This window comes from Sander lucioperca, chromosome 11 (genome assembly GCF_008315115.2).
Source record: "Sander lucioperca isolate FBNREF2018 chromosome 11, SLUC_FBN_1.2, whole genome shotgun sequence".
Taxonomy (NCBI): Eukaryota; Metazoa; Chordata; class Actinopteri; order Perciformes; family Percidae; genus Sander; species Sander lucioperca.
This window is the reverse complement of record NC_050183.1, coordinates 6,119,556-6,146,303: the sequence shown is the minus strand read 5'-3', so window position 1 is coordinate 6,146,303 and position 26,748 is coordinate 6,119,556. Positions and strand designations below refer to the sequence as shown.

At 41.1% G+C, this 26,748-nt stretch overlaps 1 protein-coding gene across 3 annotated transcripts in view; it reads left to right on the top strand.

Annotated features, from left to right (window-relative positions):
* The window catches only part of arhgef18b (rho/rac guanine nucleotide exchange factor (GEF) 18b), a 43,736-nt gene extending 20,448 nt beyond the window's left edge, over window positions 1–23,288 (top strand). For 2 of the 3 annotated variants that reach the window (XM_036007286.1, XM_031307126.2), the window contains 20 exons: window positions 1,197–1,383; window positions 2,055–2,161; window positions 3,638–3,778; window positions 4,393–4,643; window positions 4,848–4,973; window positions 5,129–5,246; window positions 5,390–5,644; window positions 5,871–5,947; window positions 6,825–7,003; window positions 7,151–7,224; window positions 7,520–7,705; window positions 7,921–8,067; window positions 8,421–8,536; window positions 9,471–9,539; window positions 9,729–9,776; window positions 9,975–10,256; window positions 11,033–11,182; window positions 18,000–18,351; window positions 19,178–19,315; window positions 19,852–23,288. In XM_036007286.1, coding sequence (XP_035863179.1) covers window positions 1,197–1,383; window positions 2,055–2,161; window positions 3,638–3,778; window positions 4,393–4,643; window positions 4,848–4,973; window positions 5,129–5,246; window positions 5,390–5,644; window positions 5,871–5,947; window positions 6,825–7,003; window positions 7,151–7,224; window positions 7,520–7,705; window positions 7,921–8,067; window positions 8,421–8,536; window positions 9,471–9,539; window positions 9,729–9,776; window positions 9,975–10,256; window positions 11,033–11,182; window positions 18,000–18,351; window positions 19,178–19,315; window positions 19,852–20,180 — 3,332 coding nt within the window. In that variant the 3' untranslated portion in view covers window positions 20,181–23,288. The remainder of the gene's footprint in view (window positions 1–1,196; window positions 1,384–2,054; window positions 2,162–3,637; window positions 3,779–4,392; window positions 4,644–4,847; window positions 4,974–5,128; window positions 5,247–5,389; window positions 5,645–5,870; window positions 5,948–6,824; window positions 7,004–7,150; window positions 7,225–7,519; window positions 7,706–7,920; window positions 8,068–8,420; window positions 8,537–9,470; window positions 9,540–9,728; window positions 9,777–9,974; window positions 10,257–11,032; window positions 11,183–17,999; window positions 18,352–19,177; window positions 19,316–19,851) is intronic. The other variant, XM_036007285.1, reaches the window with a different exon arrangement.
* Window positions 23,289–26,748: the final 3,460 nt, after the last annotated feature.

Genomic DNA, 26,748 nt, shown 5'->3' with positions numbered 1-26,748 from the left:
CTAAAAAAAACTAATTTCCATTATGTCAAATATGTCTTACATATTACGTTAGCAAAAGAAAATATTAATAAATTATACAAATAACTTTTCATCCATCCACACGACGTTCACTACACTTTCAAATGAAGCCACGCCCATTAAGGAGACAGGAAGTGTGTTCCATTTCATACCATTGGTGCTGCTTGAGATGCACTATCTTTAGTATAGGGGATCTTTGATACCACTGCTATGTTGATTCTACTGTCGACCTGCTATCACCCCCTAAACATCCCCTGTCCCCCACATCTACCGCTGTAGAAAAAAGGGGTGGAATGCTAAGGGGTAAAGACTGATTTCATTTATTATCAAGTGATAATACTATATAGTACTAATTGTAACATTCAGCAGGTCCCATCATTGCATGTGATCGAACCCGCAGGAGACAGCAGCTTAAGTTAATCTCCTGGAGCAGTTGTTATTCTCTTCTGAACAGCTGGAGTCCTGTCAACCACACCTGAGTTCTCTCTTGTTCTGCTCTGGCCAATCAGTAGCTCGTGCAGGGGGTCGGAAAGATGGGGAGGGAGAAATGGAGGAAAAGTGGAGAATCAGAAATTACGAGAACAGGAGGGTTCGGATATAAAGGATCTGGGCGAGTCGCATATATAAACCAGGCTTTGTGCCTTCCTCTGCGTCTCCGGCTTACACCAGTGAAGGCACACCACTAATTACTTTAGCAATAATACTGATACTGCGACAGAGATTATTGTACCTTACCTTGGCGTTTGTATTATTACAAAGCTCCTTCTGCTGCTCCTCCTAGCTTGAGATATTAACAATGGAGCTAGCGGTTACCAAAGGCGCTACCCAAATGACGGGGACCTCCAAAGGTTGCTCCAGTATTGCTAACCTATCCTCCTCTTCCACCCCATCTTCCTCCGCCTCATCGTGGGGTCTGTCTGGACACGTTGGTGTCCGAGTGTTGATGCACCGCGACCTGATCACCTGTCGATTCTTCCGATCCCTGCCTCGATCTTGGCTGAAAAAATACTGGGGTCGACGCGTACAGCACCCGTCTGCCTCTTCGTCCTCATCGTCCTCTTCTGCTCTGCGCTGGTCATCTTCTCCTTTCTCTCTCTCCTCACCTCGTTTCTCCTCATCTCCCTCCTCTGTATCCTCACATTTTCTCCGTTCACCTGTCCCTCGTCTTTCTTCCCCAGCGCTAAAAGACCGGGACAGACAGCGGGAGCATTTGGGCCCAGCCTCATCACAGGCCCTGGATGGCCACCCAGGTTTTCACAGCACCCCAGGCATGACCATAAGTCCGTCGGGACCTAGCACTCAGTACACCAGCTCCACCACAGCCTCCAGCCTTGGCCACAGCCTCCGTCACCGCAACAGCTTAGGGTGAGTTTCTCTGCCTTTCAAGTTAGACTTTTTTACTCCTCCACTGAAAGGCTTTTTTTGTTTTGTTTTTTAATTTCTCTCTTTCTTTGTAGCTAGTTTCCTTGAAAAAAAGATTGCTCCTGAATGACAGGATTCACTTTTACTTGGAGTGCAAAAACCACCACAAAAATGATCTTTCTTTCTCTCAAATGTATAATCCTTTACAGGACCTGCTGTATGTTAATGCTGTATATTTTTAGATTATTTGATGCTGAAATACTGTTTTCTCTATGCCATCGTAAGATGTGTATTTATAGTTGACATATCAAGGCAAGCTGTCTTTTCTAATATAACAGCATTATGAAACTGAGTCTAGACGGCTCTCAGAAGTAAGACACGTGTAACGAGATGGTAAGGCTGTGGGAGAGAGAGAGGGAGAGACAGACAGAGGCATAGGGAAGGTGTAAACAAGCACAAGATGGGGAGTCATAGATGAGCAACAATAAATAGGAAATAAACATGTAGCTGTCTGGGTTTCTCTTTTATGGCAACATTTTTGTATTTGTTACTGTGGACCTGTAAATGCACATGTAGGCTCCTAAATGTATTTAAGCTACCACCAGCTAGTGGGATTAAGTTTGGCTCAGTGTCAGCATGTATGCCACCTTGGACCTGTGGTTGTCGTCCCTCAGATCCCTCCCTGGGGAGATGGATGAGACGGATGCTCTCCGCTCCAAACGCTGCAACGAAGACGCCATTTCCCTTGCTCCCTCCACCGCCGAGTCCATCATCGTTGAAGGTGAGTTGACTGACTGAGGAGGTGATTCAACTTGAATTTCAACAGTTCCACTTTCCACATTTAGTTTCCTGGAGGGAAATTGTTTATGATGGTAACAATACCTTTATCACAACCTGTACAGTCCTTAAGAGTTTTGCATTTGCCAGTGCAGAGTGATAGTTTGTATTAAGGGAGTTTTCTTAAATCCAGGGAGGAGAGAGTGTGGAGTGTGTTTTGTGGAGTCAGGGGTGACCTCACCCTGTCTCATTAAGTTGTAGTGTGTGGGAGAGACAGACAGTTTAACTGGGTATCAGCTTTCCACATACAAAGAGCTACTGCACCATCTTTTTCTCCCAGCCGCCCTGTTTTAAGGTTTATTGTTTTTTCAGACACATGCTTACCATCAAAGCGCTACAGCACCACTAGTACTCACATAGGAGCATGTAGATTCTTATTTTATCTCGCCTTACAGTATATTGCTGAAGTAACTGCAGAAAAACTAATTTGACAATGTCTGAATGACCACTAATAAAAACATTTGGGTTACTGTCTTATACCTTACGTATCCTTTGAAGCACCAAGCTCACTGTATCAATAAAAAACTCTTAACCACAAACAGCTTTTGTAAGGAAGTATTACCTGTTCATGAATAGTAATAAACGTATAGAGTGCAGGGTTGGCTACAAATCAGCATGTCTTGAACTGAGAGTAGGTCAACAATGATGGTTATCATCGTCTAATCCACAAGTTCAGTCTCTTTTATTGGAGCACAGTTTTAAATGTGCTCAGACTAAAGCAAAACATAAATAAATAAAAAGACCTCATTGTTTTTTCTTAACCATCTCTGAGCTTAACCTCCTTTCCTTTTTATGCACTTATGCAATCTTATACTCATACTGGATGACACACAGTAGTGTCATAATTATGGGCTGGTAAATGCCTTTATATTTTATATTTTCAAAAGTTTGGGATTAACAAAGACAGTATCGACAAATTTTGTTGTTGAATCAAGATTACTCCGTTCATATTGCCTTATTACTCTCTCCGTGTATCTTTTTCAGCCCGGCCTAAACACAAAAAGACGAGACATTACCTCAGCAGTGAACTATTCCTAAACTTGGATGCTTCACAGTTATTAATGGGAGACCTTTTCTGAGAGAAGCATATCATTGTTCATCATTTATGAGTGATACTATATGTAGAGAATTCTGTTAAAGTCATCTGAGGACTTGAGTTACTGTTGTCCTTTAGAGGAAACAAGATCTGTTCATTTTATGTCATCAGTCATTTTGAGAGTGTTTGAGAGTTGGTGATGATGTGAACGATTTTCTGCTGTTCTACTTACTTTTTACTTTTGGCTGACCTTTCAGTGAAAACACTGACCAGAACATGGACCCAACTTTGTGCAATTTCCCGCCAACTTAAAAGTTTAGTTTTCATTTGTATTATAACACTGTAATGTGGGATAGTTTTTGATGCCTCTGTTCCTCTCCTCAGATGCTCACTATGCAGCAGTGCGGGCTGATCTGGAGTCTGATGCCCAGGACCTGGAGGCAGAGTCATGGAGTTTGGCAGTTGACCAGCAGTTTGTCAAGAAGCACTCTAAAGAAATGGTGAAGAGACAGGATGTGATATATGGTAAGTGTGATTTCTTAGGTCGTGTTCACACCTGTACCAGTCCGATCAATGAGTCACCTGTCCTCTGGATTGACAGGGTAGCTCATTGATTGGATAGTTTTGAGAACTGTCATTCTGGCTCATCAGTGCTACACACAATCGCAGGGGGGCGATTGTGTGTAGCCCTGATAAAAGTGTACTCCACTGATTTAGCATCACACTCCAACATGGTTGGACTCACGTTTGTAGTAGCGTTGTTATAGTATTAGTAGCTGCTGTAGCTTGAGCCACTATCCTCAAGCAGATAAGGCGCAACTTCTTTTTCAACTCCTCAAGCTCAATTTTGAGGGACAAATACTTTATACAACTTTTTTCACATATGCAGTAGAACTCCACAATACCTGTAAACATGCTTTGATGTGGTGGTATTCCCTTTTTAATTTTAGGACTATTTTAAAGAACAACTTTAGCCAGGTGTATGTACAAGGAAAAAATATGAGGAAAATAGGTTATGGAAGGTTTGGATGGCGTGAAGCGCCCAAAGTGAGCTAGTCCATAGCATTCCAATGCATGTTATACATGTATGTGCTTTACATGGCAGAACATAATAATCTAACTTTTATGTCATTGTACAGAGCTGATGCAGACGGAGATGCATCATGTGCGAACACTGAAGATAATGTTGCGTGTGTACGTCCGTGAGTTGAAGGAGAACCTCCAGATGGACTCAGGCAAGCTGGACTGCCTGTTCCCCCGCTTGGAAAACCTCCTCGAGCTTCACACACATTTCCTGTCTCGTCTCAAAGAGCGACAGCGAGAAAACCTTGTTTCGCCCAACGACAGGAACTACGCAATCAACAGATTGTCAGACATTCTGATCACACAGGTAGGGTGTCCAAGAAGAACACACATGCATACAAACGGCAGCATTGATTTCTTGAATACATCACATAATAGAGTTACACATGCAGAATATGATGCACAAATGATTAAACAGCATAGTACTTGTGCAGCGGTGCGATACGGGCCAGCATACACACACAGACTGCATAAACAGAACAGAGACATGACAGTTTTCTTTGTTCTCCAGTTCTCAGGTGAAATAGGAGAGAGGATGAAGGACAGCTATGGAGATTTCTGCAGTCACCACACGGAGGCTGTCAGCTACTACAAAGAACAGCTGCAAAACAACAAAAAGTTCCAAAACATCATACGGGTAAGACACATTAGTCTTCAGATTTAAAAAAAAAAAAAATCCGATTTAATCCACAGTACATCTATATTTAGGTGTATTAAATCAGCTTGCAGTCTGCAAGTGGATTTAATTAACATTAACATAAAATTAAATAATGTCTTTTTTTTCTCTCTCAGAGAATCAACAACCTGTCCATTGTGCGGAGGTTAGGAGTAACTGAGTGTATTCTGTTGGTGACGCAGCGCATTACCAAGTACCCAGTACTAGTGGAGCGCATTGTGCAAAACACTGAAGGTCCAGTATTTCACATGCAACTTTCTGCTAAATAAATCACTTTTGAAGAGAGTACTCCTATATATTTAATGAGGAATAACTTTACCCATTATAGTTCCATTTTGCTGTATCTATAAAGCATTGCATGTTTTTTCTGTCTCCAGCGGGTTCAGAGGAGCATGAGAATCTGACTCGGGCGCTGGGTCTTATTAAAGACACCATCGTTCAGGTTGACACGCTAGTTAATCTCCATGAAAAGAACTCTCGACTCCGAGAAATACACAACAAGATGGAGCCAAAGGCACTGGGAAAAATCAAAGATAGCCTAGTGTTTCGCAGGGAGGACCTGGTGCAGGGCAGGAGACGACTGCTGCATGAGGGCACAGTCAACTGGAAAGCTGCTTCTGGCAGGCTCAAAGGTATGATATGGCATGATGGAAATACTTTACTGATCTAATATCTAGGTGTGTGCATATATACAAAAAATAAATAAATCAATAATCTGTCATTCTGGTCCTTGGTGGTCCTTCTGGTTTTGCGATGAATTAACAATAAAAAAGATACTTATACATTTGAAATGTGATTAGGCTATTATAATCTACCTTCTTCATTTGTGATTTATTTTTTTTTTTTTTGTCCTTCCAGATATTCTTGCAGTGCTCCTGTCAGATGTGTTGCTCTTGCTACAAGAGAAGGATCAACGATATGTGTTTGCTACAGTGGTGAGTAGGGTTGGGTACCGAAATGCGGCGCCAATAGGGCACCGGTTCCGACGTAAACGGTAGTAACGAGACTGAATAAGAACAAAAATTTCGGTGCCTGACTTTTTTTTTTTTTTTTAGAAGCATCGCTGCACGGGATGCTACGTCACCGTTAGCTAGTACGTAGCTGGATTAAACGCAATGGTTAAAATGCTGACAGCTTACGTTAAGCGGTGTAAAGTGTGACTGTATTTCCCTGTAGAGGATTCCAACACCAGGACGTAACAGTCCGCAGCTGCGTTGTCGGAAAACCACACAGACAGTGCGTTTACTTGAAACTCGCCAGCCTAATGGTGCATTCAAAGTTATTGTAAAATACCCTTTTCCCATCTGGTGCTTGTTTTTGTCATTTACCAGCAATTTACTGGTGAAATAAGTCATTGTAAGTTATTGTTATATCATTATTAATCAATCATTTAATTTTGACCATATGGCCTTAGCAATAAACAAGCCGTTCTTTAATGTCGCCAACCGTCGTTTTGTGCTCCTTTTTTAAAATATTTTATATTATATACATTATAAATATATTATATATATTTTGCTTCAGGCACCATTTAGGCACTGTTTTAAAAGTATCGTTTTAGCACCGGTATCGGAAAAAACCCAAACGATACCCAACCCTAGTGGTGAGTGATAAGTGATCAGTTCTGTCAGTCTGACACTAACAAAAACAATATGTGTATCAAAGAGGAATGCGCAGTAAGAGTAGTGTGCAGTGAGATGTGAGTGGGAACGGAATTTAATCAGTCATACATGATGGCTCTGTCATCAAATGGTACTACCTTAAGTACCAGTAACCAAAAAGTCTCTTTTCTCTTTCTTATCGTTATCCACACAGGATAACAAGCCGTCAGTGATCTCTCTTCAGAAGCTGATTGTCAGGGAAGTGGCCCATGAGGAGAAAGCCATGTTTCTTATTTGTGCCTCGTCCAATGAGCCAGAGATGTACGAGATCCACACCAACTCCAAGGAGGAGCGAAACACTTGGATGGCACAAATACGGCAAACTGTTGAGAGGTAGCTGTATTTACTCAGAGAGGAAATAACAAAATAAAAGAGTAATATGAGTATGATTTAGATACAACAGAAAATGTATAGGAACCTTACTCTGTTTGCTTCCTTTGTCTCCCCATCTGTAATGGCTTCTGTCCTGTTCCCTCTTAGTTGTCCTCATACAGAAGAGAAGCTGTTCAGTGAGGAGGAAGAGGCCCGAGCTTTCAGGCTCAAAGAATTTCAAGGTAACTGCAGATTAAGTAAGCAATGACATTCATAAAGAATCCGCCCGGAAAATCATGTACTAGGCCACAAGGGGGTGCTCATGTAATCATATTAACTTTAAAATTGTTAGAAGTTGATTTAACTTTTTCTCTACATCTCATCTCAGTAGATCAAAACTGATTTAGGACACATAGATTATATTCCATACGACAAAAGCTGTTTACAACACCTAAGCATTTTTGAGTGTGGTAAACACAATAAACACAGTATAAATGCACAAGAAGTGAGCATGGGCCAAAACTTTTCCCATTGTAGAACGGCTGAGACAGAAGGATGCAGTGGTCATCCAGGCTCTTACTGAGAAGCTGCAGCTGTTTGCGGACATGGCAGAGTCTGTGGCAGGTCTAGAGGACACAGCTTCACGTTCCAGACTTCTGCTTCGAGGAGACGCCTCAGACCTCCAGCAGGGGGAGTCCCTGCTTAAAGGAGCTATCATTGAGGGTAGGACAATGCTGCATGATATGTGTATCTGCTTTAGATACAGAGGTATGGCATTGTGTGACTTTTATACACAGATTTAGTCACTCTCATATACTGCTCGCTGCAGCCATGTATTAAATCAGTAGGTCATTGCAGTGCTGAATTTGCTACTGTTCCCCTCAACCTCTCACTCTGTTCAGCTTTTCAAACCTAACTTGCTATCGTTTTCACTTCAGTGGAGAATCTGCAGAACCTACTGCAGTCTGGAGTGAGGGACGAGGCTCCAACCTCACGGCTGGAGGAAGGAAACGGCTCTGGGGTTCTGCCCAGGCGAGCAGATACCTTTGGGGGCTATGACAGCAGCCCCACCATCCTCAGTAAGAGTAAGTCCAGCACAATCCTTGCCCTGAGGAAATCTACCATCTAATGGACTTGCAATTGTATTTCAGTGGCCTTTTATGCCATTAATAAATCATGAATTATTAAACAACAAACATATTTGACTATTGATTCTTTAAATTGGTTTTCTTAGTTAGAATTATGTGTACAGTTTTTCTAATAATGTCTAAATTGGTGTCCAAAGCATTTCAAGACAGTTATGGGCGAATACATGTATATGTGTGTTGTTTCTGTGCAGTGTTTGTCAATATTTTTATGTGTGCGTTTGGTTTAATTACTCGTGTGTGTTTGTCACTGTGTCCCTTTCTCTGTGTCGGTGTTGCTGTGTCTGTGCCAGATGGCAGTGTGAAGAAGAACTTTTCTGGCGAGTGTAGAAACCGAGACAGAAGCCAGAGAGCCAGCTCTGACCCTCAGCTCAAAGACCTCTGTGGGAGCCACACCCTGGAGCAGACGGTAGGGGCTCAACACGCACACGCACACGCGCACACACACACACACACACACACACACACACACACACACACACACACACACACACACACACACACACACACACACACACAGATACAGATACAGACAGTATATCTTGGGATGAGTCACAGTGTTATTTCCTGTAAATAGTAATTAACAGAGAATAAATAGTGATCTGGAAAGTTTCCATGTGCTGATGTTTACTGTAACCCTGTTCTCGCAGGTCATTCATTTATTTATAAATGGATAAAGAATAGATAAAGCCTTGATAAAACAAGAATGAGAAAGATAGGGCAGACAAAATATAACATGTTGCTGACAATGAGCAGTGTGTGAGAAACAAAGCCAGGTTTACTCTCAGCTGTAATTAATAACTGAGTTACAATGCTGTGAAAATGTTCTTATAAATCTATTTTTATGTCTAAGCTATACTTAACTGTTTCTGTATTGCTCTCAGGGAGACTTAAATTACTGACAAATAGTTGATCAGTATTTTATATCTTGTGCTGCTCAGCTCTCATATCAATGTTGTAGAAACAGGTTTTTAAACATTATTTGACATCCAGAATAGTAATAGTTTTACCACTATGGCTATTAACAGCAGTTCAATTTATTTTTTATTTTAGTGTGTAGGATGTACAGAAATTAAGAAAATGTGTGCATAGCGTCAGTTCATTCTGAATCGAGTACCAGCTAGTATTATCTATTGTGCACAAAGTATAGCTTAAAAAAAGTCATATTAACTAATTTTAAAATCACATATGACCACAACAAATTTCAAATGTTCTAAATGTTTTCACAGTATCTATATTGTTTTGTAATGTGTTGTACAGTATATAGTACTGTGTACAGTACTCGCAGTGTTCGTGATGTTATTTCATTAGTATGAGCTGTGTGTCTGACTGTTGTTGCTCAGGTTGATGAGAGCTGCTGCTCTCCTGCCAGATGGAACCGCATCTGGTCCACCTCCTTCCCCGAGGCTGAGGTAAACTCTCCTTCTCTGATCTGTCACCTTGTGCTACACAACTCTGCTGGATTTGATGTTCAAAGCCATGCCTGCTGAACTGAAAATATATACACATGAGAAGATTGCTAATCCAATTAAATGCTGTGTTGTTTTGGTGATTCTGGTAGTTATTTGATTATGATACCCTTGCCTGTGTCTCCATTTTAGTTCTTTGACAGAGTGCTGATGCTCTCCCAAAGGCTCTATAGTCTACAGGTAATACTGTCCCCTCCACTGTTAATGCAAATGTTTGTAAGTGCAGTCAGTGAAAGAAATAACAAACTGAAACATGATATATTGTGTATGTTTGCAATTTCTGATTCTCTGTAATGGCGAGTAAACATTGTCTCAGTACAAAATTCAAATATGTTGCCTAATGACCATATGTTATTTTTCTCCTGTCTCCGTTTTCAGGCCATCATATCACAGCAGGACAGTCACATTGAGCTGCAGCGGGCCTCGTTGACGGAGCGGGCCTCCCTGCCCGGCCGCCACAGAGGTAACGTGCTCTTGGAGCAGGAGAAACAGCGGACTCTGGCCCTGCAGAGAGAAGAGCTGGCCAGCTTCCACAAGCTGCAGTCTCAGCACCGACAGGAGCAGCAGCGCTGGGAGAAGGAGAGGGAGAGGCACCGGCAGCAAGTCGAGGCCACTGAAGCCAGGCTCCGACAAAGGGAGGAGGAGTGTAGACGGCTGGAGGTGAGGTACTCCGTCCTACCTGAGGGCTGTGAAACAGATTTTAATCTATTTAAAATTTGTAAAAGATATGTGCAAAAGGCTTAATTTCATGACCTTGCAGCTCTGTGTGAGATTTTGTTATTTGTATTCTAGTTTGTATGACCTGTACACAAATTTTGTATTTCCTTTCAAGTTCATGTCTCCGTTAAGTGTGTACATTTTGCACACTAGTAATTTCAAAATAGACAAAACTAGATTAAAGCTGCAAGCAGCAATAAACTGGCCCTCGCACCTCCCTGCATGTCATGGTGCTGGCGGGATGCTGCTCGAAGCGGCTGTGCATTTGTGCGACCGTCGGACACTGTGCACAGAAGTTAGACTTTATTTCCTGTGTGGAGTGTGTGGCATTGGAAATCATGTATTGCAAATGTTATACCACTTCCTCCTCAAAATGGTGGACTTCCTGTTGGGTTTAGGATATACCTCCAAGAGGCCTAAGTTGGGGGGGTTTTAAATTAGGGGGCGCTATTGGACCACAATTTGCCACATTAAAGCATAAGATCATAAAACCATAAAATATCAAAATTTTCACCAGTTCTGATGCATTGGTGAGTTTTCGAGCACCTTAAGCCTCCCATAACAATGTTATTCATTATTAATAATAATAATAATAATTCCTTCAGTTTTTTAGGGTCCCCGCACCCATCTGTGCTTGGGCCCTAAAAGACAGGATGTATTTTACAAATATCTATATTTCACACAAAATTTGCAACATTGCTTGTTTTTTTTTAATGCAGGGGCATTTGATAGAAGAGAGGAAGGAGCTGGAGAGTCAGAGGGAGACGTACCAGCAGGATCTGGAGAGGCTAAGAGAGTCCACCAGAGCTGTGGAGAAAGAAAAGGAACGCCTGGAGCATCAGAAGAAGATCAAGAGGAAGACTATTGAGGTGAGGAACTTGTCACAGTACACAGTATACCTTGTGTTTGGAGAAATGGCTCACCATCATACAATTCAATACAATACAATACAAGACTAGCAAGACTCAAAATGATTTGCCTGTTTATACTACATTAGATGTCATGTTCACACGTTTTTCGGTACATTCGGTAGCAGATGGCGAAACGTACGTCATGTGGACCTTCGCAGCCACACAGACACGGAGACTATCAATGAAGCTGAAGCTAACAAATGTGTAAAATTTGTTCAGTTTGCGACACAATGTGATTAATTTCAGATACACTTAAAATTCATAAATTCAAGGAATGTTTAAGTTGTAATATTGATGACTAATTGTATAAAGATTTGTAATTATAATTTGTAGGGAACTTTGATTTAAACAATGCTTAAAAAAATAAATGAAACGCTAAATCGAAGGTCATATTACAGCACCTTTAAAGTTGTGTGAAAGAAAGTGGGAAATGAGGGTGACAGTGAGGTGCTCTTGACAGTGAGGTGAAGAGGTAATACCAGGAGCTATAGTTCTGGTGATGATTACTCACGGTATAAAGAATAAGAAGGGGCTTTCTCGTCTCTCTTCCTTCTTTTTTCACTGTTTTGTTGTGTCAATTTCCCCAAACTTTCCCTATTTTTTTTTTTTTTTCTTCCTTCCATCCCATCCCCTGGGCATGAATCCTTTATCCACCCTTTCAAGGAACTTAAGCATCTTAAGCACTGATGGGCCAAATATATGAATGAAAGAATTTTAGTTTAGGTCCTCTTACTTACTAGAAAAGAAGCATTAGTTTCAGCATTCACAGTCTGTTTCATAGATGGACGAATGGTAAACACACATACATCTGAATACTTCTCTTACCACTTAACCCAGGAACCCACCTACGCAGGGAGCAGTCTCTTTCTCTTCACCTCTCTTTACCTGTTTCTCCTCTCTCCTCCCTACGCTATCCCTCTTTCTCTCCAGTACAATGCAGGTCATTGTTTGTACATTTCATGGGAGAGGAGCTTTGAGAAAGATCTGCTGACTGTAATTCCATGCCCGGTACTAACAGATCTGTCAAGGAGCTACAGTAAAGTTACTTAATATCAGCCTTTAGGGTTTTCAAAGGCCCGTATCACCATCACAGTTTGCTTCATTGGCATTCTGTAACTGTAGCATGGGGATTTTTATCTCGATACAGACTTTATCTTCTAAACGAACTAAGAAGATGCAGGCTAACATCATAGTTCTGGTATCCTTACTTGGGGTGGGCTATATGGATAAAATCCTCCATCACAGTATATGTAATTTGATATCACAATTAGATATGTATCATGATATAAATACTTTTCTGGAAAATCAAAGGAGATGTTGTTGGATAAAACAGCAATTTCAGTTTATGGCTAATAAAACAAAACAACCAAACAGACTTTGTCTATGGCAACAGTTTGTTATATTGTCAAAACTACTCTGCTGTAGTGTGATATTTTTTACTACTTAACAATTTATATAATCATATCATAAACATTACCCACAGTGTTCCTTTTTTTAGAGTGAACAGTACCCTCATCAGATGGATTGTCATCTGTTGTCAAATCTAGATTGTCTGTTGAAACTGTTAAAGTCTTTGGCCCTCCACTCTGTAAATGTTCCTGGGGTGTTAAACACGATTTTCCTATATGGTGTACACTAGTAACCTATGGCTGATTTTGTAATTTCTCATTAAATTAGTGGGTACATTTTTAAAACAAGCTAGATCTATATTTGATCATGGGGAGAGACATTAATGACAGCTCCACTTCCTAAGTCACACACATGATTCATCAGGTGGAGATCATGTAAAACACATCTAATGATGTCACTCTGTCTAATGCTCCCATTTACAGAAGAAACAGATGTGTTTTTCTGATTGAGGCTGTCTCCAGTGATGTCATTAGTCCCTCTGTGCTGTCTGACATTTCTACCTTTTTCAATGCCTGACAGTTATGTGATTGGCCAGTGCCTCTTCATCCTGCATACCAAGCTCACTAACTGACAGATGACACAATGCTGTGCAAGTCCTGACTTGTCCCCTCCAAAAAAGCTACAGTGATATTTTTTTTTTTTTGCACTGTTGTTTTATTGTTATTCATTTACTGCAGCTTTACATCTTCAGACATCTGGCTGCCTATCTACCATTCCAAAAATTTCACTGTAATGAGATCTTTCAATGACATGCCTTAGTCCTCAGTTAACCGGAGTCTTAACTCAAGATACTGAAGACAAAAACACAATCAGCTGACATGAGCTATTGAAGAAGGCAGGCCTTTGACTGTGAGTTGTACCTAGAACACTTCAGTGACTCCTGGAAAACCACAGCCTCTGGTTGACCTAATTTGCTGTGACGAGTAATGCAGGGACCCTGGTAATTACACAGGCCCTCATTTTTTTGTTACATGGACTGCAAGATAAGACTAGCCTGACAAGCCAGACCCACATCAAGATGTTGGGTCTGGGAACTCACCATTGACAGGGCTCAATCCGAGGGGCAGGATAAACAGTTGTCTTTCAAATTCCCTCTGCACGCAATAGGATAGCGCCACAACCAGGCAGAGCAACGAAGAAGGTAGCGAAGCTAGTTGATAGATTAAACTTTTGCTGTATCCGGTCGGCAAAACTCCGAAAACATCTTCCTTTTTTAAGAATGACTTCAGTGCCGTTCTTTGTTCTTTTCTCAAAGAAAAGCTTAACTCCAAGCCTTCCAGAAGACCGCTGTTCCCAGCAGCAGCAGCCATAAGCCCGCCCACCGACTCTATACACGATGTGATTTGCCTGACTAGAGTTTGCTTTTTCCAGCTTGCAAGCCAACGGAGAGTTGCTAGACTGACCCTGGCTGCAAATTAAATTTGCTGCCGCTAGTGTGCGTCTAGATTTCTAGGCTAAGATAAGACCTGAACTAGGTCAGATCTACACACTATTAGCACTCAGCACCCCATTAATCATACCCATAATATTTGTTTTAGACTATATAAGTAGTGTGTTTGTGTGTTTTGTACACATGCACATATATGGTTACAATTCTATACTGTTGGCTGTGCAATGGGAATTTCTTGGCTGTGGTTACAGGAGATTTGGAAGTGATTTTCCCCCCTCTGCCTCAAACACATCACGCGGGCTTTTCATCAGCTGTGACCTCAGAATTTGTTCCAGGCTTTGGGCCAGCCTGATATCAACACAAATTTAATCACCACCACCACCACCCAACATTAAGACTCATCAGCAAACCCATAGAGCTATTATTAGACCTCATAAAAAAAGACATGCCTCTTTGTTTGTGTGTGAACATATGTGAGTGTTTGCGCAAGAGCGGTGCTAGTTGTGGCATGTCCTGACTTTAGAGGAACTTCTCTTTCAAGTGTTATCTCATGTGATCACACTTGGCCTCTCGATAAGGAACACATTGGGCTTGGGTGTTTTTATCGGCTCTGCGCCAGCAGAGCCTCCGGTCTGATTGCTCAGTAGTCCTGTGAATGCAAAGTCATAAAGCTTGTCCATAATCAAGGTTAGAGCTGGAGTTGGGGATTTGATTGACAGAAAAAGGTCAAGAGGAGAAATGACCTGCACAATACAGCAAGAGTCGATGGAAGGAAAAAAAAAATACCACGTTTGATGGAAGAAAAACTAACTGCCTAATGTGGAGGTCTTTAGGGGGAAATGCATCAGCCATTGCTTTTCCTTTAGTAACTTTTTTGAGATGCCTTTAGGCAAAGCACTTAATTTAACAACTGCCCCTTTCTCTACTGTAAAACTGGATTGCTACCTGCTCGGTGTGAGTAACATGAACATGACAGAGAACATTGCTTACATGGGAAGATTAGCAAAGCTCAAAAGAAACATTAAAAGATCAGTCATAAAATGGTGACCTGTATGTGTGTTTTTTAGACTGAGTTATCTCTTCCCCTGTTTGGCCTCAGGCTGATTTACAATGCTGTTGTTGAGTTCATGTGCTATGAAATAAAAAACCTAAGAGTAACTCTTTAACATGCGACTCTCCTGTTCTATAATCAGCTGGTAGCATTTGCTTAGAGAGGCTAAGATAGAAGACTGAGCTTGAGGGTAGATATTTTCTGTGCACCATCTGTCACTGAAGCTATCCTCACCTGTTTGCCGCACACTGTGTGCAGTACTATTCTGTATCCTCCTTCAACTGAAATATTGTTTTATCACCCATAGTAATTACCCATAGTTCTTGATTGATAAATTACTTTATTAATTATCAAATCAATTATTAAAATGGTTGCACAACTGACTAATCATTTTAGCTCTAATGTGAAGTCCCGGGAGTCTTTGTATAAATGGCTGAGTCATTGCTCAACCTCATCACACTTCATACAAAACAGTATTTACTCTGCATGATCTTCACGTTCTATAAACTGTATGAATTACGTGGATACAATTTGACTTTGGATTAGAACGATTTAAGGCTACAGTGTTTGCTAATCTCATTAATTCACCACAGATCAGAGCTGCACATAGAAACTAACTCTCAAGTCAATATCTCACATGTCAACTGTTCCACATATTATCTAGACCATTTAAGATTCAACAACCAGTATCTCCTTCCCACTGGTGTCACATTGTGTGCAAGGCAACATGTAGTGTGATATGGGAGTACCCAGGCAGTTGTAAAGATGAGAGAAACCTGGCTGTATAATTAGTTAGTCCAAGCCTGTCATTAACCAAAGCCTCTGGAAAGCAGCCAGTGCTAATTGTTTATGCGCTGTCACTCAGGGCTCTTTGTGCTCTGAAGCTTCCGCACAGTTTACTGCCCTGGAAACCTGCTGTTTATACCGCTTAAAGCCGGTCACCTTGTTCTAGGAGCAATGCAACATCTGTGTGCCAAGATGAGTGAGTGCTGGAAGAAGAAAAATGATGAGGGAAAGAAGAAAGAGGGTGTGGAGACTTTTACCACTGCAGGGCCTCTCTCTGGTACAACTGGGGGAAGCTACAGTCTCCACACACAGTCACAGTCAGATGAGTCTGACCTTCATGCCTTGTAAAACACTGTCATCATGCATTCCCCCTCTCCACAGGAAGTATTCTGCATCATCATCATCATCACTCATGCGGCATGTGGACTGCATACCAAACAGAACAGTTAGAGACTGATGCCAGACTTCAGGTTAAAGACACCACTGGTGTTAGAACTGGTGGTAGACTAACTGATGTTTGTTTGCTAATATATCATCACAATGATATTGGCCTTGTTTTAAATATCAGATTTTGTCATTGGGCCATTGTTGGACAGCTCCTGATGTTGGTGTGCTTACATAATTGTTATTTAACCAATCAAGCATACTCATACTCACAAGACACTCAGTATCATTTCCCATTAATAACCACTAGTACCACTATAATCTGTATCTGATTCCTTGTAATGAATGAATGAATGTGTATTATTATTATTATTATTATTATTATTATTATTATTATTATTATTCATCCTCATGCCTTTTGAGTTGACCCTTTTAGATGTTTAGCATGTTTAGGAGGCTTTTCAGCATCGCTGGGAATCAAATTCATAGAAACAAACAACATCCTTTGCAAAATGTTGCTATCGCAGGACACATGGCCAAAACATTGAGGCTGCTCAAATAAAATAAAAAAACGTATATACTGGTCAAACTACGTTCAGAACTGATTTTAGCAAGTGTGATGACTACTGAGTTTTAATTATGCACTTATTTAGTATTTTTAAAAAGCTCTCGTCAGATTGGCACTGACCTGCAGTTAGTCTCTTGGCTGTAATTAGCCCAAACCTCAAGTACTTTCATGTTGCTTTAGATGCAAAGCTGATTCTATATGGCCAGAAATTGCAACTTTTAGACCAATTTTATGTTTTGACTTTTTAATTTAATGTGTGATAGAATTTCTGCAACATATTAAGTCACAATTGTAGAAGGGCTTTAACTTGTCTTACTATAAAACAGTGAAAAGATGCTTTTTATAGCTCATGTAATGTAGAACATGGTATTACCAACATGTACAAACACTACACCACTCCATTGTTGGAGAAATCCTCCTGGTCAATCGTATTGATTGCAGATTGGATGATAATGTTGACTCGATCTCCAGATCATTTTTCCTTCAGTCTAGTAATAAGGGTGGACAATGCAGTCAGTGTCCTTTATCCACTGATGCCATGAGAGCCATTTTCTTGTTGCTCCACTTGTCTAACAGGCCTGCCTGTTTTGTTAGACACGCCTTTATGTGCACAGGGACTACTAAGGGTTTTATGTTTCTCATTTTGTGTGTGTGTATGTGTGCACATTGTCTTAGAACACATCAAAAGCCTGTTACCAAACTGACCAAACTGTGTGCTCAGCAGAAGCAGTCGCATGTGTTTCTAATTCCCTCTGTAGCGTATAAATACCCTGCTCCTCGACAGATTGTGTTTCTGTAATGACACGGCGTCGCACAGACGATTTATAGTGTGTATATGTATATGCGTGTGTCGTCTGTGCTCTTAAGCTGTTTTAAGTTTTGTTTTGGGTTTTTTCTTCAGAAATATACCTTCATACATAACAGCAGGCTGCTGCTTACGCACGCGCACACACACACACACACACACACACACACACACACACACACACACACACACACACATACACACACGTTCCACAACTCCTGAATCTGACCACAAATATGGATAATTACAGTGAAGAGTTGGGAAGCCGTCCTTTCTGAACTTGAATACTGATTTTGAAGTCTTGTATGATGACTTTTGCAACAATTAAAGAAGACTTCAGTCACCTCTCAGCAAATAACGTCCATTCTTCTTTTCTTTTAGGTGGCTCCTCTGTCTGGCAGTCTGAACGGGGAGCTCCTCATGTCCTCTGCCCTCAACACCTCCCCCAGTGTCTCGGACCTGCCCCTCCCTCAGAAGCCCCTGGTGCGTGCCAGCCTGTCTGTTGCACCAGCCGACTATCAAGAGCGCCCTGAAGTGATGTTGCGGCGGGAGGCGAGCTCTTCCACCCTGCCGCTGAAGACGGAGGTGCCCCTTCATCTCTTCAGCACCACCAACCAGCAGCACAAACTGGTGGGGGTGCAGCAGCAGATCCCCACAAAGCTGGCCGCCTTTAGCAGCGGCAAAGGGAAAGGAGGCAAGATTGGCAAAGTCTCACATCGCACTGACAGCACTGGTAAGGAGTTAGATACTGAGGTTTACATAATCAACAGGTGGCACGGTGGTCCTGTGGTTATAGAGCGTCTTAATACCAGGTGGTCACAGGGTGAACTACATGAGTAGTTCTGAGCAAAATACTGAACCCTGACATGCTCATGGATGTTGAGTTGCTCTTTCAAAAGGTACCAAATATGCAAATGCAATAGGTTATTTTTCTGTTGATCAATTAATCAACTAATCATTGCAGCTCTACTGCATGTATGGCGGCCTTGTAACTGATATTTTAATGGAAACACCACTCAGACTTTAATCATCCTGCAATGTCACATAAAGTGTGAATGAATAGCTTGTAGTGAATATACAATGAATATACTCGTCCGTATGTTTACTCTCTCAACAATTGGAGAGGGTGGAGTGTGTGACTTTTCTGTTTTATCTGTTGCCAACTCATAATAACATCAACATATCATAATAGATAACATACACCTTTATTGATCCCCAGAGGTCAAATTCAATTCACTATTTTTAAAAATGTGTTTATGACTTGCAGATGATGTATAACTGTGCAGTATTTTCAGTTTTAAGGTTGATTCTTCTCACTCACTTTTCTATCAATATACAAGCCATCTGTGCCTGACATGAGCTTGACCTGATCAGTATGATTTAAGTGGTTAATTAGGATCACATTAGCTGTCTAAATTGTGTCAGCCTTTATCAAAAAGTGTTCAAGAGAGGCTAGGCTGTTCTAGTTTACCAATGCAATCTAATTTTACAATTAAATCACCCTCTTTCTCTGTTTGTCTCCCTTTTTTCTTTTCATCCTCCCTCCCTCCTCCTCTCAGCCTCGGTGGATATGAAACAGATGCTGAAGCTGTCTGCCCGAGACGACAACCCCCTCAAGGCCAAGCGTTCCATCAGCCCCCACCAGCAGCTCCCGCTGTCAGCCCCTCCTCAGTCTCTTCCCCTGCATCACCACGCCGGTACCTTTTTTTTAATACACACAAACTTATGAACGCACACGCACACACACACACACACACACACACACACACACACACACACACACACACCTTCCTTTGCTTCGTCAGGACAAACACAATCTCCTCCCGTCTGCCTTTGCCTACTGCATTATTAAACTTGGTTCCCACAGACACAAACCTGAGACACACACATTCTCCACCTGGGCAAACCGGACCCCACCCAATCACGTTCCTGTCTAAAGCTTACATTCATGCCCAGCCTCACCCTGTGTAAACACCTATCAATTTCAAATGCTTCACTGTGATTAATGGCAGGCTGTACTGCTGACACAGACATTGTAATCTGTTTAATCCTGTGCCCTAACAATTACTACTGACAAAAAAACACTGGCAGGATTTCAGGGGATAGATTTCAGTAAGGCTGAGTAAGCCCAGCTGTAGGAAACAGGTACAAATGACTGTTCTGCTGGTAGTTTTTATGCTATTTTTGGACTAATCCTTGTTCTCTAATAGCCTTTCTTGTATGTCTCTGACAGATCAACTCAGTCCTCCAGACAATGCTGGGCCAGACACCCAGCCCACCTCCTCCATCAGCATCTCCCACCCTTCAAATGTTCAGAAGCCCCCCATGCCTCCTGCACAGTCCCATCCTCAGCCCTCCATCCAGCCTCCAACCATCCCTCCCCACTCACAGAGCACCGGCTCCCTCCAGTTCCAGCCCCATCTGCAGCCGCAGGGCCTCAGTCCGAACACCCAGGCCCACGTCCAGGTAAATGTTCACGGGCTCACCCACAGCCACAGCATGCCGCCACCTTACAAGATTGCCACGGAAGACCTCAATAAGGAGGACGTCATCTTCTTCTAAAGTCCAGTCTGCTGCCCCCAGATCAACCACTGTTTGCAACAACAACAAAAAAGAGAAGAATTATGGGATGGTTGGTGGTCCCAAATCAACCACGTGTCCCATTCCAAGCAGCCACTTGCATGCGATAATGTGATGTTGATGGTGTGTTTAGTGTGGGCAGGTGTAGTGTTATTGAGGATTGATAAGGTACGATGGTTTAAATATCTGTACAAAGGTACAGCAATCCATAACAGAGCAGAGCCTTTGTCAGCACTTCAGTGGCTCATGAAGAAGAAAAAAAATGTTATTCAAGAATGATGACATTTCTATTTTAACACTGCTACTCCATCTTTGTTTTTAAGATGCCACAGTTTCTTTTTTATTTAATTTTTAGTTTCTTAACTCAAGAGGACGACAATTATGAGGAGACCTTTGGCAAAGCAAAGGCTTCTTGTCACGTGTATAAAAAGGTTAAAATGAAGTTAAAATAATCCAAAGACGTTAGCCACGAGAGCTGAAGGGGATTTCACTATGTGAAAGAAAACCGGTCGGTCAGGCTGGTTAGTGAAGCATGAAAAAGTGAAAGGTGCTGCGATGGCGCCCTGGCCTTAACCATCTGCTTCTACTGGACCTAGAACCACAAGGACTGATTTAACAGGAACTATCCAACTCTTAATACAGGAACACTTTCATTTGCACAGTGTAAATACTCAATTCCAGACTAATGAGTGAACTTTTACGGACTTAATGTGAATTGTTTGGGTGTACAGTTGTCAAAATTGTGAAGGTTCATTTCATTTTGTTGTTGTTCTTAACCATGCTTATTACAGAAGGCTGAACTGTGGAATACAGTATACGTTTAGTGTGTTGCCACTGGTTGTGAATCCTAAAAGATTTTTTTTCATGCTGTTGTGTAATGATGCTTCATTTCAATTAAGGGAGAGTTCAGCTTGTAGCAAATTCTACTGTTTTTTCAAATCATGCAGAGTGAGACAAACTCAGGGATGCCTTTATGATGTCTGTACAGTTTGATGTTATGTGAGATTGGTCTACTTTAAGCCTTTATTGCATTTCTTAGCTGTAGCTCTTCTCAAACGTGGGTTTTACAATGAACTCATGTACTTTTTCTTCCATAATTAATTTTTTTAAACCCCATTTCACAAGAACATTAAGTTGCATTTTTGTTTCTGCCACCATGGTTGTAAGCTCTAACAGCAAGTGGGTTAGCTAATTGATGAAAGATCCCTCCTTTAATACAGACATTTGTACATTTTATTATGCATTTTAATTAGCCTTCAAGTCTAAAAGTATACATTTTCCAGACTTTTGGCAGAGTTGCTGTTGACCCTGTAGACATCCAGGAAACTAAATGTTGCATCATTCAGAATACTGTACCCTGTAAACATCAAAAAGGCCTTGCTGAGTTTGTTACCTTGCACAAAAAATATCCCTTTAAGAGAAACATCTTTGATAAACGCATCTGTTGCCATTTTAGTGGAACCGGAGTTTACTGTACAATTCATGACATTTTATACTGCATGTTGTTTTAAGGGCAAAATTAACTTTTTAACTGCTTTGGCAGAGAACAGAGAAATTGTGGGGTAATAGGCTCCATCATCATACTAATAGAAAATGTAAAGGAAAGCCTCTGTGTTATTCTCAAATGTAAACCGCTAAGATTAACAGATAAGTCAGATAATGACAGAAAGCCTAAATGTGCATACTGGAGCACGGTGTTGACACTGTTTTATATCTCTCAGTCTTAGTTATTCTGAAGTGGCTTTACTCATATGGTGCATCATATTCCTAATACACATTCTTCCTCATACAGTATGAACATGTAATGAGTCTTCTAGAGACTCGCAGGACACGTGGCCAGAAAATTGAGGCAAAGTAAAGTTTATGGATTCGGTCCTAATTTTTCAAGAAGTCAAAAAAAAAAAAAATGAAGTGTTCGTGTGATTGACAAGATATGTTTTTGAAAGCTGTGCCTGACAGAAAAGCAGTACTGTGATCGGGTGCAGGGGTCCGGCAGCAAAAACAACTATCAGCTAAAATTTCAGTCTTTATCTTTCTTCACAGAAGAAATATGGAGATGTCCATATTCATGTTCTTTCCCTGTATATATGTGACAAACCTTTGAATCATGAAGTACTCTCTGGAGGGGAAAGATGTCTGAAGAGCTTTTTGTCCTAGTCCAAGTAAGCTTGTCTCTGAGCTGTGATCGCTAGCTGCAGTTTGAGCAGAGTATGTATATTATGTATATTGTTGTACATACTGTATGTGTTATCTTCTGCACCGGCTGCCCTCTTACACATTCTTGTATTCGAAACAGATATTTGATGTGCATCGAGATGCAAAAGTCAGCCAAAAGTCTGTTTGTGCATATGTGAACATATACTTAAAATACACACATACAGTGTGTGTACAATACGGTACGCCTTGCTTGGATAGACTCGTGGCAGTTTAATTAAAACCACAATCGGTCATTGCTGTTGTTTTTAAATGAACTGAAAATGAAGGTGTGCATATTTAATCTCCTGATGTGTGTTGATGTTGTAGCATTGAAGTTGAGGTGCACTGTGTCTGTCGTCTTTCACCAAGATTATGTAGCAGTTGTAAAAACGAAATCATCTGCTTGTTTCAGTTGGTTAAACCAAAGACACATTCGGCTGACTGAGTTCCTGTCTGTGCTCTTGTATGAAGGATAAACGACACTGCGCTCGTTGTGTGGTCGTCCACAAAGTCTTACTACTTGTACTAAAGCATGTGTTTACAGCACATTGCAGTCCAGCTCGTATCCTGCTTCAGGTCTCATTTTGGGGTTTTCTTTTTTTTTTTGTTTTCCATCCTCATGTCCAGATCACAAATATCTCTTTATACACATATAATTACTTTAAAACCAGAGCACACAAACAATAAATCAAATGGGGTGTTGAAGTTCCCCAGTATTCTAGCATACTATAGCATCTGACATTTTCATTATCAGGATATGAGCTCATCTGATACAGTTGTAGAAGATATTGCATTTACTGTATATACACCATCTCTTAAACACCACAACAATGTGATATCAATGTGCCTGTGAACATACTTGGTATAACCAATAAATATACCAATCAATAAAAATGTAAATATTTCTTTCTGACTTTGACAAAACAATCCTAACTTAAGGTCCACTTAACAAGGTTTTTTTTGTCCAGAGCTTTCAACCATATCACACTGTCGTCATCAGTGTAGTTGAGCCAATGCTTGACTTAAAGGCCAACACGGACGAGAAGTTAGTGGAGCTTGAATCGGGATTGTTTTGTCAGACTAATTTCTCAAGAATAAAAATGACCTTTCATGCTTGACTTTTCAAGACATTCCTATGTCAGTCCACATCCTGTATTTTCAAGTGTCTCTTGTAATTCGGAGTGAGAGATGTTGGGCAGTAGAGGTGTGAATCTTCACTGATCTTTCGATTTGATTACGATTATCATGTCTTCGATTCGATATCTCGATGCATCACGATGCGTCAAATAAATTTTTTCTGTTAAAGCCATATAGGATATTTAATTCATAGCTTTTCAAGCTTGAAAAACAAAACATTCTGCAGTGCTCTAATACTAAATAAATTGGATACATAAAACTACAGCACTGAGCACATGGCACTTCCTCAATGTGCAAAACATAGGGCATACATTAAATTGTAAACAGAAATAATCGATTATGGCCTGGCCGATTATCGATGCAGAATCGCCCATGTCCACGATTCGATGCATTGATTATTTGATTAATTTCAACACCTCTATTGGGCAGCAGGACAACTGGTGTAAGAGGACTTCGGTTCTGCTCCAGGTAGCTTACTTGACTTTACGTCAACCTCAACAGAAGAGGTGGATGCTGCCTTGTTGCTGCCACAGTTTGGATCAACTCAAGTCTTAAATGTTCTTTTGCTGTACTGAAATGCTTAACCTCTTTGCTCTGTTTTAAAGCCAGTCAGTCACATCTCGTGTGTGTGTGTGTGTGTGTGTGTGTGTGTGTGTCACCAAAAACGGAAACATTTCTAACCGACTTGGTTCCAGTGTGTTTTTCTTTTATACACTCACTCATTCGGCATATTGGACCTGTAATGTGTAAATAATCATGAACATATTTTATTTCCTCTGCCAATTTTACACTAGTCACTTTTGGATAGTAGCATACTTGAAGGGGAAAATGAATGTTTATAATGCTTATTATTATTGTCTGTGAACTTTTATTTACCAAGAGCTGTCTAATGACGTGTGTAGCACACAGCGAAACTGATTTTTGTACCGTTTTATTTTATTCACTGCGAGACGTTAGGTTAGAACAACCTGTGGACACAAACTGCTGCCTTAGAGAGAGATTAGTAATAAATGAATGAAATGATTTTGGTATTTGCTGTCTTTTTTGAGTTTTTTAAAATCACGATCGACAAAAAACAATTGTTTAGTTTGCTGCATATTTGGATCATTGCTGTTTAGGCAAAAGTCAAGCATGCAATGATACCTATTCAAGTAAATTTGTATTTGTGCCCCCCTCAACAACTACCACATGTGACATATAATTCTGCCTCATTATTTAGATTTCTTTCTATTCACTGCCTGTCAAAATAAGCCTGACCACCCAATTAGCCAGCACCCTGGCCATTCCTTAGTGTCTAGGAGGTACAGTAACAGTGTTTAGAAGACCTAATAACAGTCTATTCCCAGACAAAGCTCTATTTTCAGGTGCTGTGGTTGTGGCTGTTCAATCCCTCTGTAGACCTTGCTAAGAGCAGGGCTGTCAGTTCCTGCGTTATTGTCATTCTGGCTGGGAAGATGCTACAGTAGTGGCCAGTTTTTATTGTCTGCTGTCATTAGTGGCTTTCCTCTGTCTCCTCTCAACAATTATTTTTCCAGGCTGCTTCCCCTGTGGAGGGAAGCTGCATTTTACTCCGTCTTTGTTTCTGTCTCCTTCCACTGCTCTGCCCATTTCATGTCTCCCTGTCTCTTCCCCTCTCATGCAGTGTCTCCAATCCTCAACTCAACCGCTTTACAGCTCAGAGGCATTTTATGTAATGCCGTTTGCATGAAGTCAGGAGTCTTGGCTGTTGTTATTCAGTTTCGGAGGCACTTTTCACCGCAAAGTTAAACAAATAGACGCTCCACAGAGACAGACGTGCAGACAAACCTCCCTGCAGGCTCATAAAACGCTGAGACAAATCTTAGTTTGAAAGACTCTGTGTCAGCAGTTGGTTTATATTTGTTTTTGCTCTTCCGTTCAGATGTAACAGCTTCTCTGCACTTTGGCAGCATGCATGTTGGAATGAGCCGTTAGGCCGTTAAAGAGGGCAGCCTGGCCACTGAGCATCACCACAATTCAAATTCAGGGGTTCCCAACCTTTTTGGCATGGGACCCCTCAGAATAAAGAAGTGTCTACTTCTGACTACTTTGTCACCGATTTTATGTGTTATCGGTTGTAAGAGGTATGATTATTTAAATTTTAACTCTGATAAGAGACCACAAATGTGAACCTCATGGTGGCGGTCAGATATTTCAGTCTGCACCAACGTGGTGGAACTGACCGACCATTGCCATACGAAACATACAAAAAATAACAATTTTGTCTTGCAACCCGTCAGAATTATCTTGTAACCCTTTGTGGGGGTTAGGACCCCCTGGTTGGAAACCAATAACCTACATCAGCTATGTTTTTAAACAAGATTGCATCCTTCTCATCCTCGTGCTTGCTGTTTAGCTAGTGACGTTATAAAGGAATGTGCTGCATGGCTTATGCTTAGCTGAGTATTGTTTCATTGCTCCTGGCTGACACAAAGATCCTTTTGTTGAAAAGACACAAAGTGGACTCTATATCTCTCCTCTTTGCTGACACCCAAGGTGATTACTGGAAGATAGTCGGCAGGAAAACATGTCTCTCAGCCAAGGCTGCTTTGCTTTAGACTCTGGCAGGCTAGGGTATATTCTAGAAAAGAGACGTTTGTCCAAGATAAGGTAAAAGATAAGGTTTGAATTTTTCAGTTTGTAGCTGCTATCAGTGATAGATAAAGAGCAGAACAGTAAAGGTCTGTGTCCTGAAACAACTGTGTATAGTTACATAATTACAGTATGTCATCCTCAGACCAGAGTTATTTCTCATGGATTGTAAAGTGTGATATGTAAACTTTGGACTGATTCCATGCTGTCTGCTTCATAGTTTTGCTCTGGATGAATAAGAATCATTGTTCCTCCAGGCTGCTCAACTGATCTTCCGTCTTGTATCAACAAAGGAAGTCCCTGTGTGGGCCCCCACAGAGAAAGGTTATGCCAGGTAGAAATCAGATCAGGTGGATGGTTATTGTTCTGCCAGAAGGGACGCCTCAGGTGAATTGAAAAGGGGAAGATGGATTATACAGGAAGTGTGCTTTGTGCTGACTCGCTCTTTGTGCTCACAGTATTTGCATTTTGCAGTCAGCTGTACCCCGGTGTCTGGTCATTCCAGTTTTATTCCCATGTGCCTGTGTGCTGATTACACTGCATCAGGAAGTGATGAATGTCACCATTGTGATAGGTCAGCCTGTTCCAGAGAAGAGTAAACACATTA